This window comes from Bison bison, unplaced genomic scaffold (genome assembly GCF_000754665.1).
Source record: "Bison bison bison isolate TAMUID 2011002044 unplaced genomic scaffold, Bison_UMD1.0 scf7180017864473, whole genome shotgun sequence".
NCBI lineage: Eukaryota > Metazoa > Chordata > Mammalia > Artiodactyla > Bovidae > Bison > Bison bison.
The window spans coordinates 2,805,186-2,822,523 of record NW_011495034.1 but is presented as its reverse complement, the minus strand read 5'-3'; the positions used below and the strand labels follow the sequence as shown (position 1 = coordinate 2,822,523).

Here is a 17,338-nt window from a genome sequence, read left to right as displayed (position 1 = left end):
GTATCTTACTCTTTATCCTATTAATATTTCATTGCACCCTATTAATAGCCAATATTCTTGAATATATTGGATAGAATAATACAATTTATAAATGTATAATTTAATGTGGATAAATTCTCCAATTATCTTAGCCACGTATTAATGAAACAATCTTATAGTGCTTGCATATTACTTTAACAAATATGAAAAAAAGTGAAAGTGATAGCTGCTCAGTTGTGTCCGACTCTTTGCAACCCCATGGACTATAGCCCACCAGGCTCCTCTGTCCATGGAATTCTCCAGGCAAGGATACTGGAGTGGGTAGCCATTCCCTTTTCCAGGGGATCTTCCTGACCCAGGGATTGAACCTGGGTCTCCTGCATTGCAGGCAGTTTCTTTACTGGCTGAGCCACCAGGGAAGCTCAAATATGAAAAACCATAATTAAATATTTTGAGCACTTATGAACAAGGCATTTCATGAGAATTTAGTTATATTAATTTCTCCCTCTTCCCTTCTGCCATCTCTAGTTCAGTTCACTATCATCTGAAAGAAAAGGTGGTAAAGAAGCTGCCTGCCAATGCAGGAAACACGGGTTCAGTCCCTGGGTTGGGAAGATCCCCTGGAGTAGGAAATGGCAACCCATTCCAGTATTCTCATCTAGAAAATCCCATGGACAGAGAAGCCTGGCCGGCTACAGTTCATGCGGTCATAAAAGAGTTGGATATGACTTAGCTACTACGCCGCCACCACCACCAGCTCCTGCACTGGGCCTGAAGCTGGTGAGTCAGGTGTCCCACTGCCTCACATCTGCTGGCTACTCAGTCTACTGACTGAATGGTCTCTTGGTCATAATAGATCCATGACAACCATTTCCAATACCTCCCAATAACAGTGTTGCCCCACCATCCTCCTGCCAAAAATTATAAATACTTTGACTTACACAAAAAGTTCTATCTTAGATGTCACTGACCAAAGCAAATGCATTTCCAAAATGTCTACTTAATATCCTTATTTTACTTACATCTGAAATTGAGGAAGATTTTCGGAGGGCAACGCCAGAGCCAAATCCAAAAATTTGCAAGCAGAGAGATAGAGGTTTAACCACCGCTGGCTGTTGTATGAAGTAGAAAAGCCATTACCTCCTGTGTAGGTTGTCTCCAGACCAGCCACAGAGGGGCCTGAAGTCCTGTGGGCAGGGACAGTGCTGTCAGCAGTTGTACCCTCTGACAAGTAATTCCCAAAAAATCTCAAAATGCCAGCTAATATTTTTCATAATCAGTCTGGTAAATGTACCAGTAGTTGCTAAGCAAGGTCATGACTAAATTATACTGTTCTCAAATCAAAAATTCATTTCTGTTCATTTAAATATTAAGAATATAAAAATAGAGAATAACTACTCAAGAAGGATAAAAATATAAGCTGTGAAACTAACAGGCCTCCCTGCTACTCAGTGCCCTTCTGTAAAGATAGTGAGAGGGAAAATTCCTCTCATAATCCCCACGGTTATTAGTACAGGGGACACTTAGAAACCTAGCACTGAAGAGTAGCAAACAAATTCAAGACACAGTGTCAAAGGAACTTTTCAATTTGTAAACTGATTTGTACAAAAATTCCTAAATAAAAATAAATTCTGTTTAGTCATATATTAATAAACTGCTTCACTAAAAAGAAGAAAATTCTAGTACATTAAACTGAGATCCTTCTGGAAGATATGGACATCTGAATACCTTAGTTACAAGTTACCTGCCGTAATAGGTTTTGCTGCATGTTTCAGGGAAAAGAGATGACCTGCTAAAACCAACCTTGTTCACATAGCAATGTTGCTACATTACTGTGGTGACAGTTGTAGAAATAGCATTGCCTGAGACTGTATTTATGTCTAGAGGCCCACAGCCGCAAATTTGGATAGTTTAATTCAGTCTAAAAAACCTCAGGTATACATGAAACTGTACCATAGCCCAAAGCGATAAACTGGATAACAACAGACTAAATACATAAACTGTTCAGATGAAATAGTGTCTATTCCATCCTAGTTGTAAAGTAACATTCTGGATGATTTAGGATACTAAACACTGACAATACTAAAATGAATTACATATTACCGTGAAATATCTTCATCAGCAGTGAGTTCCTGCTCCATCAGTAAAAATACCTGTACCTGAAGACCACAGAATAAGTGTCAAATGTTTATCTAATCCTTCCTTCAAGTTATCTTTAGGCTATATTTTCATCAATCCAAACACAAATTTTAGGATACAACTTTAGGATCATGAAATTATACTTAGTTTCTAAAAATAAAACTGGATGTTTAGCACAGAGCTGTGCTACTCATCTGGCAGAGGTGGGATGAAAGCATGCTCTTATTTGGTGATTATGAAACAAACCATAAAAAGACAAATGTTACAGCCATTTGTTTGTGAGGATAGTATAGGGCTGGGTTTTCAGAGTTAAGAGATTGTTTTCTCTTTATTTACTCATCTCTTCCCCCCGCCCCCCACCCCTCAAGTTGTTCAGATGAGGGTGATGGTTTGGTCTGAGAGGAGAAAGGGCTGGTATCTGGGACTTAAGAAGATTTATTGTTTGGGACTTTACAAAATCTTATCAGAGTGTCTCTGAAGCAGCTTATCTGGGTAAGTGCTGCATTTCAGAGTGATGCATGCCTTCAGGCCACCTAAATCCAGCTAACCCACCTCTAATCACCCTGGAGGTTCTACTATAGGCGGAACCAGGCCTGGCAACCATGACACAGTTAAAAGTTAGTGTAGAAGAGAATGAACTAAACCAGATCTGACGAAGTAATGATTCACAAGGAGCTAATAACCCTGAATATTGCATATTTCAAAGTTTAAACTATGGAGACATAATCTGACTTGTTTCACTATTTTCAGCTGTAAAAATTTTCGGTAACAGGCTTAACTAGAGTTCAATTCTCTTCCAAAATTAGTTTTTATCCAGTAAGCATGCTGATGCTTGTCACATTGTTTTATAATTCAGATTTACTACCTGAGTTAAAATTAACTCACAAGTTCTGTGATCATGGTAGGCCAGAGCGAGGTAAGATGTTGTGGAGACATTCTCAAAAGTAACACTCTGAAAAACAGGAACACTTGAGAGTGAAGAGTTGGCACCTGGGGCAGACGAAGACTCTCAACCAATCTCTCTGAAAACAAACAAACAAAAAAATCCAATATATTTTCAATATCTAAATATTTAGAATCATTTCCATATAAACATTTCTATATAATCCAGTATTTCCAAAACTATGATGAAGAATCAACTTTTTAAAAAATTTGTAATCTGGTGCAGATACTTTCATTAATTTGATTAATCAAATTAATTTCATTAATTTGATTTTTACTAGAAAAATCAAATTAAAGATATATAAAATTCAGTGCCATGTTCTCATTTCTAGATTCAAGAGATTCTATCAAATTGCTGTAAAGGCTTAAAATGCTTACTCTACATTTCTGTACTTATCATGGATGGAATAACAGACTGATACTAGTCTATGGACCACACTTTGAGTAGCACCAATCTAGTCAATGTTAAAAACATCACAGGACAAGTAGTGTGTACGATGTACACTGGACATTAGGTATAAAGAGTCAGAAAAGAAGGAGTCCTTTATCTTCAGAGAGAGAGGAATAATCTCTGTAAAAAGATGACAATCTCATTCTCAACCCAATCCCCACACCGCCTGCCGAGGCTGGTGGCTGCCCGCACACTGACTTGTGTGCAGCAAACAGTTCTGCCCGGGCAAGTTCACTCCTGCTACAGGGCCACTGGTGGCTCAGGGTGATGACTGCACCGATACCCTCCAGGACACAGGACCACCAAACCCAGGTGATGAAGGTGATCAGAAACCTTACACAACCCGCTGCTCTGTCCCCAGATTCTAGCTAAAATTTCCTGGTTATGTGTCTATTTCAGTCTCCTCCTTTAAAGATGTATAACCTCTCATCCACAATAAAAAACAAAAAACAAAAAAACCCACTAATATGCCTGGCTGCAGCAAAACAGTCTTACACCTCATTCTCAAACATGACTTCCCAGGAAATTTGACCCAAATAATAAAATAGAGACCATGTTTAGGCAATCCTATGAACTCAGTGTTTGATTTCTTTTACATACGAGTGATAATTAATTTTTGTTGTTTCAATAGAATAAATTTCTAATTCTACAACATTCTCCATCCACCAACATTTGGTAAATATTTCACTCCAACTTACAACTTAGGGAAAGTATTTTCTAAGGAACAACAAAAACTCAACAGTTTGGAAAATAGAGAAAATACTTTTCCACTGTTTACCTTGTATATCAGGAAGATATTTCTGATACTGGTCAATTTCACTGCTAAAAATAGCAAATGCTAATCTTTTCAGAAGCATGGCTCTCTGCTCTAGTTCCACATCACGGTTTGCAAAGAGATTAAGTGAACTGCTTTGGGCCACAGCTACACGAGCTGAAGGGGATAAAAAAGCAAGAGAGGTTGTTACAGTTATCTAGCGATTTGAAAAAAGATGCTTGTGCTTTTCATTTTTAAGAATGTCTAGAAACCCTATGACATCCGAGAGACAGGCGCTTCTGGTGGAGGACTGGGGAGCTCTTCTCCGAGGCAGATGGGCTGGCACACAGAACCAGCGTCCACAAGTCAGAGACCAATTAGTAGGAAGTGCAATGTGGAGAGAGAAGAAAATTGAGGACTATAGGTTTCAGAAAGTGAAATCACTAACAATGCCATTTTATAAAGCCATTATTTTATGCCATCTGCCTAAATCCTTCTCATTGTTTTAAAAACTTCTGGCCTGGCCCAGCCTAGCCTACCGAGCTCTCCCTCCTCTTGTCTTGTACTCACCCCCGTTCCCTCTTTGTAGCCATTCTGTCTTTGCTCTTTCGTGAACTCAGTAAGCTTGCTTCTATCCTGAGGACTTTATAATTTTTGTCCTTTATTCCTAGAATACTTTGTCCCTAGGCATGCTCATGGCTGTCTTTTTTTTTAGTTTCACCTCAAGTATGAACTCCTGAGCTGTTATTTAAAATCTCTTGTAGCGCCCTATTTCCTTCACAACTTCTTACTTGCTCCCTGAAATAATTTTACTTATTGGATTAAGGTAAGCATAATGCCTGCTGCATTTTTGTCTTTTAATAAATAACTGTTAAAAAGATGAATCTCAACCTTAAAACAAACCTGTGGAGATTAGAGAATACACTGTCCCTTTTCCAGAGGGGAAACTGCAGCCTGGTTAAGAAGGGACATAAAATTCTAGGGATTCATTCAACTTCGCTGCTATTTAAGATCATTAGTTGGATAATTTTCAAACTTTAAGAAAACAAGACAACTTTTTTTTTCCCAAATGAAATACTATCGAGGAACCCCAATTTATAAACAAAATAGAGAAGGAGTGGGGTGGAAAGTGATTCTGACTTCTTGGCCCCTCTCTTTCTTCATTTAAAGGAGATAAACACAGCCCCAAGTATCTTCTTTTTCGCCCTGGCTCACAGCATGGGTCTCACTTCCCCTACCAAGGATGGAATCCAAACCCCCTGCCGTGGAAGCCTGGAGTCCTGCCCACGGGATGGATGTCCAGGGAATCCCCCAGAGCCCTAGGACTTAGAGTGACTTGTTTGATAGGTCTGTCCCTGTTGCCTGCTTTTCTCGGCCTTCCTGGCGGTCAGTCCTTCCTTCAGTGATTACTGAGTGCCAGGTTCCATGCCATGTGCTGGGGAAACAAGTTAGAGACAAATGTGACAAGGCCAAATAGTTTACTGATTATTTATCTACTATGCTATCTTCTTCAAGTTTCAACTTTATATTCCTGTAGGGTACTACGTATCACTATAACCTGACAAAGAGCTAATTCAGTAGTTTCTGGACAAGAGCAAAGCAAATAAGAATGGCTCATGTACAGGAAAGACACTTAGGTTGTCATCCATAGTACTCACTCATTAAATCTCTAAACGTTGTCTTATCATGTGTCATCAGATTGTCCATAATTGCTCTCCAACTGAAAGAAACCAGGATCATGATATGTAATTAACATTTTGTTGTTAGTATTTAAAAAGTGTTCTACTTTGCAGATAGCAGTTGATTTCAACAGATTCTGTGAGATGCATTAGCATGTTGAATAGAAGCAGGAGGACTTACTGGTTAACACAAGAGGCATCCATTTGAAAGAAACTGGGATCCATAAAGAGGTCAAAGGCTTCTTTTTTCCAAGCTCTCCGTGTGTACTGATACCCACTAAGACTGCTCAGCAGCTGGACACAGGCTCGATAACTGGGTGCATTATGTGCGCTGAGAGGAAGGAAAACCACGTTAACCTCTATGTTATAACTATTCATCATATTAAGTTACTCATAAGTATTCACATTTACCTAAAGCAATGATGGGAAATAGCACTTGTGTAAAAGAAACATTTTTATCACTATAATTTAAGGTAAAAATAAAGTCATTTTGTGATAATTTCATTTTTGGAATAAAGGAACACAACTTATTTTTAACAGAATACGAGTTAACTAACACATCTAGTTAAATAATAGTAGTACCTATGATTTCGGAGGTAGGGCACAACATAATGCATAATATTTACAAGTAAAGGAATGACTCGTTCTTTTTCATCACTGTAGAAAACCATATCCAAAAGATGAGCCAAAACCTAAAAAAAACATAAATGAAATGGAATGTATAATCTGAGAGCTGAAACTGACAGCATCTAGAGGTGGTTTTCAATCTGTAAGAACATCTAGAATACCTTAAAATTAGAAAAATCTAAAAGCAAATTCCTTAAATCCACTTTTACATGAATGGCTTCTGCAACTATTTGCATTTTTTCCCATTGTAACTAAAGAATATACATATGGGCAAATATTACTAGGAAGAGGAGAAAAAGAGAGGTTAAGAACCTTCCAATGTGATTAGGGAGTGAACACCAAATTTAAGACTGGAAACTCAGTACCTCTCTCCCTGACTGGGTTACCAGGGGATTTAGGAAAAATCCAACCTCATGAATTGAGATGCAACTCTGTCAACTAGCTATTTGCCTTAGTCATACTGTTCTAATCTTTGTAAGGTCCAGTAACCACATCTGTAAAGGGGAAACAAAAAGGAACTGCAGGTCTGTATAACAGGGTATAAAAAAAGAGCATGTCAGAGCATTTATATAAAAATGTTTGGTAAACTGTAAATACTTAATAGTGACCAGCATCGTTATATCACTTCTACCCTTCCCTACCAAATTGTGATACAAAAGCACTGTTCAATTTTAAACAGTACACTTGTAAAAAATAGTGCATGGGAGGAGCAATGTCTAAAGTTGCTAAAGTCACGTCTGACTCTTTGTGACACCGTGGACTACACAGTCCATGGAATTCTCCAGGCCAGAATTCTGGAGTGGGTAGCCTTTCCCTTCTCCAGAGGATCTTCCCAACCCAGGCATCGAACCCAGGTTTCCCACATTGCAGGTGGATTCTTTACGAGCTCAGCCACAAGGGAAGCCCAAGAATACTGGAGTGGGTAGTGTATCCCTTCTCCAGTGAATCTTCCAGATCCCGGAATCGAACCAGGGTCTCCTGCACTGCAGGTGTATTCTTTACCAACTGAGCTATCAGGGAAGCCCATGCAAATGTTTGGTAAACTGTAAATACTTAATAGTGACCAGCATCGTTATACCACTTCCACCCTTCCCTACCAAACTGTGATACAAAAGCACTGTTCATTTTTAAACAGTACACTTGTAAAAAAAAAAAATAGTGCATGGCAGGGAGCAAGGTCTAAATTGCTGTCATTAATATTTAACAAACTACTAATCTGAATACAAAGTCTAAACTTTATTTTATACTGATTTCTTGAACTACAAAATAATATTTCAAATTAAAATCTCCTTTGTAAGAACTACTTACTAACTGTTTACTTGAAAGTTCATGTGAAAAAATCTGACAATATTTACCTCAGAAAGTAATGTCAATGCATGGACACTATATACAGAAGGAGTTATGTTTGAGGTTTCCATTGCAGGTGATAACATATCTAAATAAGAAAAAAGACAGGTAAAGATATAGTTAGGTTTTTTTCTCACTGAAAAAAACTACATGTTAAACACGAGAAAAGGGAGGATTTTACAGCAATTATAGTGCTGGCTGCAATAATTTCTTAATGAGTGGTGATGGTGGTTCAGTTGCTAAGTTGTGTCTGTCTCTTGTGACCCCATGAAGCCAGCCAGGCTTCTCTGTCCGTGGGATTCTCCAGGCAAGAATACTGGAGTGGGTTGCCATTTCTTCCTCCAGGGGATCTTCCCGACCCAGGGATTGAACCTATGTCTCCTGCATTGCAGGCAGATTCTTTACAGCTGAGCCACCAAGGGACAGATGCCTACACATACAAACTTCAGTGTAGGGGGATCAATACCTTCAACATCAGATTCTAAATTGGTTCCATCTACCATTATTTTGGGAGAAGGCTTAACTTCAAGATTTCGCCGCAGCCATGTTGTCTGTTCCAAAGAAGAACCAGCAATTGCACCAATTGCATCCACTATTTTATGAGTCACATCCTGAAGAAACAAGGAGAACCCATCATATCTCTGTGTGTACACAGGCACACACACGAAACTTCACAGATGATCTTATCTGACCTTCCCATTTTAGATTTGAGAGCACTGAGAAACAGAGTTTTGGCAACAGCACTCAATTCAGAATGACTTACCTGGAGGTCTCTTTGGTCTTTTTTATTCTCCAAACTAGGGTTTTTCATGATAAACTCATTCAGAACTCTGAAAGGGTCAAAGAAAAAAAACAAACAGGAAATATTAGTGTAAAGAAAATGATGTAACATAATTTTTCACAGCAAGTGGTTTATGGTCTCAATTTTAACTTTGTATGTGTAACGAATATGGGTGTATGTGGACATTCTATGACTCAGGTGAAATGCATAAACCTATGCATGCAAACACCTGTGCAAGGATGTTCATAGCAGCATTATTTATAAAATCGGATTGTCCAGCAATAGAAGAGATAAACTGTGGTGTATTCATATGAAATACTAAACAGCAATGAAAATGAACAAATTATAGCTACATGAAATTACATGGATAATTTTTATTAAACATATGCTGTATGCAGTAGTAGACATAAAACAGAGTTGTTGTTCAAAAACAAGGCAACATTTATCTGTGGCACTATATGTCAGAATAGAGACTATCTTGAGGAGAAGGGAAAGGACAGTAATTAGGAGGGAACTTGAGGGGACATATGGTGTCTCATTTCTTAATTTAGGTTTGTGATTGTACAGTTGACATCTTTACTTTGTAATAACTTATAATTTGTATGTTTTCTGTGATTTATATATTAACAAAAAATTTAAAAACCCCACCAATCTAAAAATGGTTTCTTTATGTGTATAATAGATAAAAAAGAATTCTTGAATGTAAGAAATCCATTTCCATTGTTTGCTAAAATTCTACTCAATATTTAACTTGATTTTATTAAATATATGCATAGTTATTTCCAAACTAACACCTAAAGTGATATTGAAGAACAATCATATAAATTTCTATTTTATAATTAGGAATTTTTAGAGGATCAGTGGACTGGTTGGGAGAAAAAATAAACCACCCAATTTAAAAAAGGAGTTAGTTTTCTAGTATAAGTGAAAATGCCCAACTTTTAATTTAAATACTCAGAAGATACACACATTGAGAAGGAGGTAGAACACTTCATTATTTGAGAAATGAGAAAGGAAGAAAAAACAGGTGATGAAACAGAAAAATCTTGTAGGGGAGAAGGCAGAAGTCTGACAGTTGGTTTTAATTTTTAATGAGATTAGCAGGATATTTGGTGATGATTCAAAGAGCTGTCCATATATTCCTTCTTTGAGCCTTAGAACAATTTAGAGGTAGGTAAGGCAGGTATTATTACTCTTGACAGATGGGAAAATAGCCTTGGAAAAGTTTATTGACGTACCCTGGGTCCCAGAGATGAGAGTTAGAACTAGATATCCAAAGAGAAGAATCAGAAATCTTTATGGGAACACTGTTCTGATTTCCAGGGTTTACAGTTATCTCTCATCAATAAAAACTATCATACACACTAGTTATCTTTATCTTTGGTCCAGGAATTGCAGATGCCGAGTCCACTGCTCTTTCCACTACACCTTCAATGTCGTAAACCCCTTCAGATTTCTGGTTTAGAAAACAGCATGAGGGTCCAGGGATCATTGCTAGGGTTCGCAGTGTTACTCAGCTTCTACAGGCTGACCAGCTCTCCTCCAGCTCTCATCCTTGTTCTTCCACCTCCTCTCTGCTTCCTGGTGTAAGACTACATTCCTACATTTACCAAAATCTCGAGTCCATTTTACCAAAGAACCCTCTAACCCTAACCCTCCCTCTACTTCAAAATTTTGTAGACCACTGGTTGCCAAAGCAGAATCACTGGTTCCCTTCAGGACAACAGAGAAGCTAAGTCTGTATATAGAACCACCCAACTACACTTTTAAAAAACACCAGCAGAGCTACAGAGGCTGACTAAGGTTGAAGTTCTTTGCATGCGGTTGAGTTTACATCCCATTCAGTGGAACAGCACATTGAATGTCTGGAGTAATGCAAACAGGTTGGAGACAAGGGATTCCCTTTGGGGAATTCCCCTCTTCTGTCTTAAGCAGTCCTTTTCAAATTCCAGGATGTAATGTAATCACTTGAGACCCTTGTTAAACTGCAGATTCTGATTTGGGTGGTCTGGGTTGGAGCTTGAGCGTCTACGTTTCCAACAAGCTCCCAGGCGACTCTATTGCTGCTGGTTGAAGGATCAACCTGAGTCACCAAGTTTTAGAGGAAATGCAGCCTTTTTTCTCACTCTTACCCTGCCATTCCCCGGTCTCCATCCCCTCCCAGCTGTCTCTGGAATCTGGTGCTCCCAAGGAGGCCCCCGCTCCCTACAATCTCCTATGGAGCACTCTCCCCTTAAATAATAGTCATTATCAGCCAGGCAGTATTCTAGGAATTTAACAAACACTAACTCTAAATGATCCTTGTAACAACTTTATGAGGTAGGCACTATTATCATCTCCATTTTACAGACGGAAAGGTTATATAACCTGTGCAGGGCCTTCTAGCAAAGAAGTAAAGGAGTTGGGGTTTGAATTCAGGCAGAGTCTTTGCTGTTCACTACTCAACATCATCAGGTTTCCTTACCATTTCAAATCACATTTTCTTCTGCTACCTTGTCAGTTCTCTTTCTTTTCGTGATCAAACAAACTCAAAGACTACTTCACACTAACTTTTTTCACTCTAACCCTTGCCCTTAACATCTGTGCTTATTATCTCATCCAACTCTTTTCTCCTAAATTACCAATCCTCTTCGGATCATCAATAAATACACCCTCTTTTGATACATCATCTTCCCTAATCTCTCTAAAGGGGTTAACCATGCCTTAACTTCTCTTTGCTTCTAGAACCCTGAAAATACCTGTTTTTCTTCTACCTTTCTGATGTTTTTCTTTTCTATGTCCTTTCTTGGCCCCCTTTCCTTCTTTTCTTGTCCTGTTATTTCAATCCCATAATCCACAGCACACAAACTTGCTATCTCCCATTAGAAATGGTTCTATCTTCTTTCCCCTATGATCTATTCTACTACTAACTTGCTGGTCATATCCCTCCTCAAAACCTGCCATCACTCCCATCCCCTGCCCAAGACCAAATTTCTTAAAAAAAAATGCAAATTCCTTTCCCATTCCAGCTCCCATCCCCATCTCATTCACCCACTGTTCCACTGCTATGCCTACACCACAGCCAAAGCAGACAAGGCACCTTGCCCAGTATCTCCTCCCTGGTCCACAAAGGCTTTCCCCTCCTACCATCTCCACTCATTGAGCAAATATTTCCTGGGGACATATTATGAACCAAGAATAATGGAGAGTAAAAGATACTGTCCAGACATCATGGCACTTGCAGTCAAGGGTAACTAGAATTACCAAATAATCAGGCACATTAACAGAGATCAGGAAGCAACATGACAGAGAATGACTTTTCATGTTCAGGGTTCTGAACTCAGATGACTATTAAGCTCCCCTTCAGTCATCCTGCTCACCTCTGCCCCTTTCAATCCCACACTTTCTCATCGATGAGTCACTACTGCTGCACCAGTTTCACATTAGCATGTTCACATTTTGCATATGTAGAAACACACAATGTTGCCTCCACAATCCCACTCCCCCCAAGAAGGTAGAGACACACCATCACCCAAAACATGTTATTCAGCAATCAGAGACAACGAACACTATACATTTGAAATCACATTTTTTAAGTGAAACTGCTTACCCAAGTATAAGAAACTGCCCTGGGGCTGGAAGGCTCAGTTGTATGGAATCTTTCAGAAGTATCAACAGTGATGCCCAGCTATCCACTAAATTGGGCACTGGAATTCTGCAAGATGAACACAGTTTCTATACACAGAGAAAGCCAATATCAACTTTAATTTTCCCTATATTTTCCCAGTCTTTACCATATTTTCCTACTTTCTCTGAAAATTTTCTAAATTTGATAGACTGTGATACTGTTATAGAACATTTCTGAAAGCTTTATATTTTCTACTCTTATTATATGTAAAAAGAAAACCAAGCATACATACTTAAAATATCCAGTGTAACTTATTACAGTAGAAATTTTGCCATAGAATTACCAGTTCTTAACCATACTGACTCTCAAAATGCAGCTCAATAAATTTGTTTAATTATTGACATCATAGTTACCTACTTCCTTCCCTATTCTCTCCACTTCTCTCTTATATTAGCTGTTTCTCCTTCACATATGAGTCTCTATCTCATCTAAGGGAGGGCTGTCAATCTATCCTGAATATCAGTCTCTCACCTCTAGAGAAATTAAGATTCTCTTTGTTTCTTCTTGACCTTAACCCTAACTCTTCTACCTAAACTTAGATTTTAGGCAGTCCCTATTCTAAATCACAACCAGTTTAACCTAACTTTATGTTAGTCATCAATCACAAACTGATGCCAAGTTTGATGATTAAAATGGAAAAAATTAAGGTTCTTGAGTAAGTTTATCAAAACTCAAATCAACGAAATTCTATTCAGATGTCAGCTAAATGCAAAACTGGAATGCCATAACAAGAAGATATTGTCATATCATTCCATTAAAAAAAAAACAAAACAGATTAGACGACCTTGCGTTCTCACCTATATCAAAATAATGGATCAGTGGAAACTGGCATAGTTTCAAGAACAGGATGTAGTTTGTTTGTCTATTTTCTTACAATTCAGTGTTTTAATGTCCAGTGTACTTTAGTGTACTTAGGTCTTTATATCTGTAGGATCCACATGACTGGGTCATTAAGAGGCCAACTGCCTTTATTAATATTTCCACAATGTTTTTCTGTTTCCAGTATTAGTTCTTTTAGTTTTAGAAGGAAAAAAAATAAGTAACTTCTTGAAAGAATTCAGGTGCTTTCTTCCTTGTTTCCTAATTTTTATGCATTGCTAAATAAAGTGAGGAGAGATCCACAGCAGTTATCTTACCTTTGAATATAAGCATAGAAAAACTGAAGCATGCAGACTTCCAAAGAAAGATGTTTCTATAAACAAAAGAAACCAATTTTATAGTGAAGAAAAATGCTGCTTTTTCTTTTCCATAGTTATAACTACTCTGTATTTTACCAGTTTTAAATTAAAAAAATTAAAAGCAAACAAAATCAAACACTAGGTTGTTATCCAAATCATGCAGCTCTCTTCCATGTAGCAGGCAAAACACAAAAGCTATTAAAAAAGCTGAAAATGGTTTAGAAAGAATCAAAAGATTCTCAATTCCGACCCACCCCCATATACAAAGCACACCCCAGTCATTATTTTTAAATGATCCATTGACTCTATAAGCATCAACACTATTTTAATCAGCCTATGCTTGGCCAGGCTATCAGAATTAGGTTGACTTTTTTTTTTTTTAAATAAAATGGAATTTAAATCTATTTTACCACAAGTTTCTGTTAAATTAGGATAGGTAGGTAGGTATGCTGCTAAGTCGCTTTAGTCGTGTCCGACTCTGTGTGACCCCATAGACGGCAGCCCACCAGGCTCCGCCGTCCCTGGGATTCTCCAGGCAAGAACACTGGAGTGGGTTGCCATTTCCTTCTCCAAGGCATGAAAGTGAAAAGTGAAAGTGAAGTTGCTCAGTTGTGTCTGACTCTTTGTGACCCCATGGACTGCAGCCCACCAGGCTCCTCTGCCCATGAGATTTTCCAGGCAAGAGTACTGGAGTGGGTTGCCATTGCCTTCTCCAGTAGGTAGGTATAGTTGGTTCCAAATCTGAACTAACTCCTAATAGCCTAAAATCTATTCTCTAAAGTTAGTGCTGAATGTAACATATAATAAAAAGAAGGCACCCGCCCTTAAAAATCAATAATAGACAAGAAAATAACACTGATGTCCACTTTCATTTACCCAATTTGATTTGTTATGTTTTGACACCAACTATTCCCTTGAAAATTTCCCCTTGTACCACATGAGGAAAAATCAAATATCTGATGAATTCAGAACTTAGTATATTGAGAACAGGGTTGGTGGCAGTTGAGGAGTACAGAACTTGCTCTTATTTGATTTTATATCCTTCACACTTAGCCCAATGTCTCTGGCATAAGTAGGTGCTCAAAATAAATACAATGAATTGAGCTTTCACAAGCAAATTTAAAATCCTATCACAAATGCCCCAGTGGTGATTACAGAACAGTAAGGAAATTGTTAAAAAGTTAGTAAGGACACTGGCTATTTTTGTACACAAGTAGTACACTCTTTAGGCAATAGAAAAAATAATGCAATATTTTCAGATATGTGCAATAATTCTTTCAAGGAAGTAATCAGGCCTATTTTGGCTTGGCCTAAAGTCTAATGTTAGCAGTTGGTAAATATTTTTTAAGAAAATTAAACCTCTTAGTGTTCCTGAAATAAGGAGCGGAAAAAGTAGACAAGTTCATAACTTTACTAACTTGTAGACTTTTAGGTCTGCCTAACTAGAGACAACGCATTGGGAGTGCAAAGACTCTGTCACTGACTTCTTGGTAGCACAGATTGTACATGGTCAAGAAATGACATCAACTAGAACTAAAGTTATAGCAAAATGTGAGGAGCTTACAGACTTAGACCCTCATTGCAAAGAGAGAGCAGCAAGAGGCTGTGAAAAAGGAAACAACCAAAGTGAACAGACCTTGGGCTCTGGCTTCTGTGCTTTTCCTCTACACGACCAGAAAAATCTCACCTAGGAATCTGGCCCCACACGTACTCACTGCCTTAGATGTACATATGGAGCGCTACGAGCAGTGAACTGCTCTTCACTGGCCACAGGGAGGATCATGCCAGCGGGTCACTGTAGATACTGGTAACTGTTTTTATTAGGGCAGAGTGAGAAGACATGCTCTCATCTCTGCAATCTATTTACAAGGATGCATTGTACAAAAAATAACTTCCCTACCAGGGTCATCTCTGAAACACAACTGTAAACAAATCAAAGGGTAGCTCCGCTTACCTTGTCCTTGGCTATGGCTGGGGGCTGCTTTAAGACATCTTTCACAGTCTGTATAACAGTCTCTGCTCTCATGACACTGATAGACCGAACCAGTTCTACTAGTAAGAGCTGTTCTTCACTGGCTGCAGGAATAACCTGGAGAACACATCATTGTATTCACTTATGTACGGGTAAAGGTAAATCTTTTAAGAGAAATCACAGAATTAAGAGAATATTTTATGGCCTCTTTTAATATAAAGGCCCTTTCATGTCCCTTGATGACTTTAGGTAAATTTTATTTTTTATCAATATAATACATGTATATTGTTTCAAAAAGACAAACAGGACAAGGTATCTTTTAAGAAAAAATAGCAGTGTGCTTGCACTTATGCCCCAAAGTGACCAGGCTCAACTCTTGGCTCTTTCCTATCATTTCTGAGTAATATTCATGGTTGTTATTTTTCCTATTTCAGAATATTTTCTTCAATTTTACATATTATCTACTGACATCCTACTTTAGAAGACAAACTTCTGGTTCTATTACACTCTTCTCCCTATCCTTCCACCATAGTTACATCATAATTTCATTTAAATATACACCCAGTATTCATATGTTTACTTATAGTTATGTTGTATATTACCAGTACACATGTCTTCTCTTGCACGACTTTTTGTTTTTCCTAAACTGTTTTTTTGTGTGCTAATTTTTAAAATAATCTTCATTTATTCATTCCAACTGAAAAATCTTAACAAGTCTACATTAATAAGATAATCTGCTTCAAAGAAATAATTGTTTTATTACAATATTTATTTCCATTTATTTGGCCGTGCCAGGTCTTAGTTATGGCATGCAGGATCTTTAGTTGGTGGCATGCAAACTCGCAGGTGCGGTATGTGGGACCTAGCTTCCCAACCAGGAATCGAACCTAGGCCCCCTGCATTGAGAGCACGGAGTCTTAGCCACTGGACCGCATGGAAGCCCCAATATAATTGTTTTTACTTTAATAGTTTTTAAGGATCTTCATAAAGAAACACTGAATATGATGAACTACGTATGCGTACTTTCATTCATTTCAGAGTGGTTTATGATGTGAAGAATTATTTACACACATTTTATGTTTCCCCAAGTTTCACTAAAATCATGATGAAAAATAGAAAAGATGTATGAATAATTCCATATCAACCAGAAGATGTATGAAATGAATGAATATATATCAATGAAAAGTATTACAATGGCCTATTCACAATGTTTTATATGTAAATGTGTTTAAAAATATGATAGTATACACAAGAAAACATAGTTTTTCTTATGCAGTGTGACTTCAGTTGGATTTTTCTATCTTTACAAAAAAACTCTTGCTTGACTGTCACAATATATTTAATAGAAGTGTGTGCATATATGCAAGTGCATTTGTGTCTACACACTGTTTTTGTTTGCTTGGCCTTCTCTATCATAAGTTTATCCCCAAAGAATCCAACAGCTGTAAATCTCCTCTAACTACATGCTCAAAACCATCAGATCAGATAACTAACCTACCTTTTCCCCTTCCTGCTTTTTCTTGAGATATCTCTGATAGATGTCTTTCTGTTCTACCCTGGTTTGGTACTCTCTAGGCTTGCTGTATAGTATCATCTTGTTTTTTCTCCTGTGACCATCAGCCTTTCTTTTTTCCTGTGTTGGAACTCCTATTTCTTGGATCCCATGCTGCCTTCTTTCTTGTTTTATTCCTCCTCTGCTGGAGATACATCTTACAGTATTTGAGAAAGGGTGAATCAGCTGCAATTTTTTTTGAGACATTTCAAAGTCAAAACTCACCTGAGTGACACTTTGGCTGGGTAAAGTACTACAGATTGAAACTAA

General features: G+C 37.9%; 1 protein-coding gene across 3 annotated transcripts in view; it reads right to left on the bottom strand.

Annotated features, from left to right (window-relative positions):
- Positions 1–17,338, bottom strand: part of DOPEY1 (dopey family member 1) — a 92,341-nt gene that overhangs the window by 4,759 nt on the left and 70,244 nt on the right. For all 3 annotated transcript variants that reach the window (XM_010861733.1, XM_010861734.1, XM_010861735.1), the window contains 13 exons: positions 15,499–15,633; positions 13,503–13,558; positions 12,289–12,393; positions 8,682–8,748; positions 8,385–8,529; positions 7,927–8,006; positions 6,527–6,636; positions 6,126–6,275; positions 5,924–5,985; positions 4,290–4,442; positions 3,004–3,140; positions 2,083–2,138; positions 1,002–1,166 (listed from right to left, as the gene is read on the bottom strand). In XM_010861733.1, coding sequence (XP_010860035.1) covers positions 1,002–1,166; positions 2,083–2,138; positions 3,004–3,140; positions 4,290–4,442; positions 5,924–5,985; positions 6,126–6,275; positions 6,527–6,636; positions 7,927–8,006; positions 8,385–8,529; positions 8,682–8,748; positions 12,289–12,393; positions 13,503–13,558; positions 15,499–15,633 — 1,421 coding nt within the window. The remainder of the gene's footprint in view (positions 1–1,001; positions 1,167–2,082; positions 2,139–3,003; positions 3,141–4,289; positions 4,443–5,923; positions 5,986–6,125; positions 6,276–6,526; positions 6,637–7,926; positions 8,007–8,384; positions 8,530–8,681; positions 8,749–12,288; positions 12,394–13,502; positions 13,559–15,498; positions 15,634–17,338) is intronic.